The following is a 3,410-nucleotide window of genomic DNA, read 5'->3' on the forward strand; positions in this document are numbered from 1 at the left end:
CAACTGTTTTCTGGATCATTTGGGCATTAATTTTGCTGCTTGTAAACATTAGTGTTGCTGGTAGGCAGTTAAGTGCCTGACTTGGCTTGGCTTCCTGGGAAGACATTTTTCCTTTCCCAGGGACAACTTTCCAATAGCACATGCCTGCACCACTGAAATTCCAAGCAGCTTGTGCTTGGAGTCACTGCTCCCAGATTATCAGTGCTGCACAGGTGCAGGGATATAGGATGCTCTGATCCTCTTGGAGCACAACGGGACTTCACACTGAGCTTTACTCACCATCCAGGGCAAAGCCTGGGTATTTGGTCTGCTGGCTCAAAGGGTTTCCTGCAGCTCAATGTCAGCCTGCAGCAGTTTCTGGCTGGGGCTTGGGGCTCTCTACATTGCTGTCACATCCTTTGCTGCTCTCTGATCATCTCCTCTGCTCTGGTTTCCCCCAAGGACTTGAAGAAGGCAGGTTTGCTGATCTTTGCTAACAAGCAGGATGTGAAGGAGTGCATGACAGTCACAGAGATCTCGCAGTTCCTGAAGCTGACTTCCATCAAGGATCACCAGTGGCACATTCAGGCATGCTGTGCTCTAACTGGAGAGGGGTAAGAGGGATTCATACCCATAGGAGGGGGAGCTGGGATTGTTTTGGGGGGTTTATTGTGGTGTTTGGTTTTAATACACATTCCTTCCCTGTCAGTAAGAATCACAGAAACCTGGAATGGTTTGGGAGGGGCATTAAGGATTATCCTGTTCCAACCCCTGCCCTGGGCAGGGACACCTCTCACCGGAGCAGGTTGCTCATGGCTTCATCCAACCTGGCCTGGAACACTCCCAGGGATGGAGCAGCCACAGCTGCTCTGGGCAACCTGTGCCAGTGCTTCACAGGGAAGGATTTCTTCCCAATATCCATCTAACCCTGCTCTCTGTCAGTTTGAAGCCATTCCCTGTGTCTTGTTCCTCCAGGCCCTTGTAAATAGTCTCTCTAAAATTCAGTCTCTCTGAAGTGTCAGGATCTGAAATCTGTCACTCAGATTGCATAATGAGATCCAGGAAATGCCACACTTGGCCTGGAGAATTCCTAGAAATGATTCAGGGTTCTTAAGAAGCATTTCAGTGGATGCTGTGGAATTACCTTTGGAGCTACCCAGTGCATGTATTCCTTAAACATTCTCTCCTCTGTCCACAGACTGTGCCAAGGACTGGAGTGGATGATGTCAAGACTTAAGATCAGATGATTTTTACTGCCCTCTTTGCACAGACATTGCTTCAGGAGAACTGCCCCCACAGTTCCCCCAGGGGCAGAGTCGTTGGGGGAGGTGTATTTATTCTGAAATGATTGCAACTTTATTTTCTACATAGCTGCACACACACATGTGCACAGGAACTCGATTCAGTCTGCAGGAGGAGAGACACAGCTCTTGGCTCTGGTTTGCTTTGATCTCCTCTGAGGATGTGTCTCAGAGCTGTACCCAGCCTTCTTTCCAAGCTGCAGAACAGTCCAAGCCTTGGGCATGGTGAAGATGGAGCAAGAGGAAGGAGCTTTTCATTGAGGTTTTATTATTCCATTGTAGTCCTCTCTAGTCCAAGCTGTTGGCTTCCTTATCCCAGTAAATCAGCAGGCAAATACCTGGCCTAGACACCAACTCTTCAGGGTTTTTAATGTTACAAATGCAAATCTATTTTCCTGTGTGTGTACTGTACATATCTGTGTATATTTATACCTCAGTTTTAGGTCCATTGCAATCTGTTCAGACCAGTGTTTAAAGCTGAATCAGTATGTTGGCAGCAGGACTAATACTGGGTGTGGCAGTGTCACCATGTCACAACTCCTGTCCCCTGGGCCTCCCTGCATCAATCAGATCTTGGCTCACCACAGCCTGACAGGCAAACTCCTTCCCTTCAGCCCAGGGTTTGTTTTCCACGTGGTTTTTGGTTAGGGAGGATGCTGGAAAGGATTGGGCTTCAGTGATGGTGTTGGCGAACAGTAGGAATTTGCCAGAGAGTTTGAAATGAAACAGATTTTCCTGTCTTATTGTAGTCCTCATTGGATTGGGTGATGCACTGTGCACCTCCTGCCCTGCTGCTGTCCTTCCTTGCAGTGCTGTGTGGTTCAAGGCCACCAGAAGTACCTTTAGCTGTCATAAAGGGAAAAAATGTCATCTTCTGTTTAATTAACCAAAGAAGAGGCACACAGGTGTGTTTGGATCCCACTGGGATCTTATGAGTCATGCTCTGATGAAAGGTTTTTCAGAGGAAAACTTCTCCTTGCTGTGTAAAATGTAGAGATACCTCTCTGTGCAATGGAGGGAACTGCATGGGGACAAAGCAGGTGACTACTTGAAGAGCTGTCAGTGACTCATACAAGCACCAGGGCAGAACTTCTGGAGGATCCAACTCCCTTGCATGGTCCCAGAGCAGTGCCAGAAGACTAGGGGATTCCCTCTCCCTGCTGTAGCACCTCATGGCATGTCTGGCCCATGCACAGGGTGTCCAGAATTCCCATCCTGAAGGGACAGCAGGCAGTTGGGATGGCCGCTGGATGCTTTGAGGTGTTGTAGAAGTGCACGTGGCCTTAATCCCAGGGAGGATGGGAGATGTGTCTGGGGAGTGCAGCAAAGTGAACCAAATCTGTGTTTGAAATGTCCTCTCTCAGTCCTAGTGTCCAAGAAGAATGGAAAAGACATTTTACAGAGCTTAGTTGGAATTCGTCAAGGTGCTTCTCTTTGGTTGTGGGATAATCTGGTCATTCCCCCTTGTCTGCCTCACTGGGAGCACATGGAAAAGAAGGGAAGGCAATCTCCAATCTGTACTTAACAAAGGCAGGTAAAGAATTGAACTTTTTAACCTATTTTTTGGTGTCTCCAAGGCTCCTTGGGGCAGGGAATCTGCTGTCTTTGTTCAACATGGGGTGTACCTGCAGATCTGCAGTGCATGCACATAGACCTTGGTATTTAACTGGTGTATTGCAAAACGTATCAATGTCTGAAGAATTAACAATTTCTTGCAAAGACTTGCTCAGTTTCTTTGACAGTATAAGAGCTCTGTGCACACTTATGGAATGGAACTGTACATTTTCTAGCCTAAAAAAGAAAGCAGAATTGCTTCTAAACCCAAGTGTTTGGTTCTTGAGTCTTATGTCTTCCCTCACATCCCTCAGGAGGGTTTTGTTCCGTGCTCTGGCCTGAGCCACGCAGGTTCTGTGTGTGGTTTTGGGGTTGGTTGTTGTGCAGAGAACAAGTTGTGGCTGTTGATGAAGGAACAGCACTGAGATCTGCTGCTTGTTTGTCCATTGGTAGGACTTTGATACACCTGTCTGTGACGGTGTGATGGTATCTCCAGGTATTAGTTGTGTTGCTCCAGACATCTTGTGTTTACACATAAACTTGGCTTTATTCTTTTTTCCCCTCTCTTAGCCAATT

At 47.4% G+C, this 3,410-nt stretch overlaps 1 protein-coding gene across 1 annotated transcript in view; it reads left to right on the forward strand.

Moving 5' to 3' along the window:
• ARL5A (ADP-ribosylation factor-like 5A) overlaps positions 1 to 1,269 on the forward strand; it is a 6,814-nt gene extending 5,545 nt beyond the window's left edge. The window contains exons 4-5 of the mRNA XM_009072401.1: positions 442 to 593; positions 1,178 to 1,269. Of these exons, the coding sequence (XP_009070649.1) occupies positions 442 to 593; positions 1,178 to 1,226 (201 nt within the window). The 3' untranslated portion in view covers positions 1,227 to 1,269. The remainder of the gene's footprint in view (positions 1 to 441; positions 594 to 1,177) is intronic.
• Positions 1,270 to 3,410: the final 2,141 nt, after the last annotated feature.

Source organism: Acanthisitta chloris, unplaced genomic scaffold (genome assembly GCF_000695815.1).
Source record: "Acanthisitta chloris isolate BGI_N310 unplaced genomic scaffold, ASM69581v1 scaffold35423, whole genome shotgun sequence".
Classification (NCBI taxonomy): Eukaryota; Metazoa; Chordata; class Aves; order Passeriformes; family Acanthisittidae; genus Acanthisitta; species Acanthisitta chloris.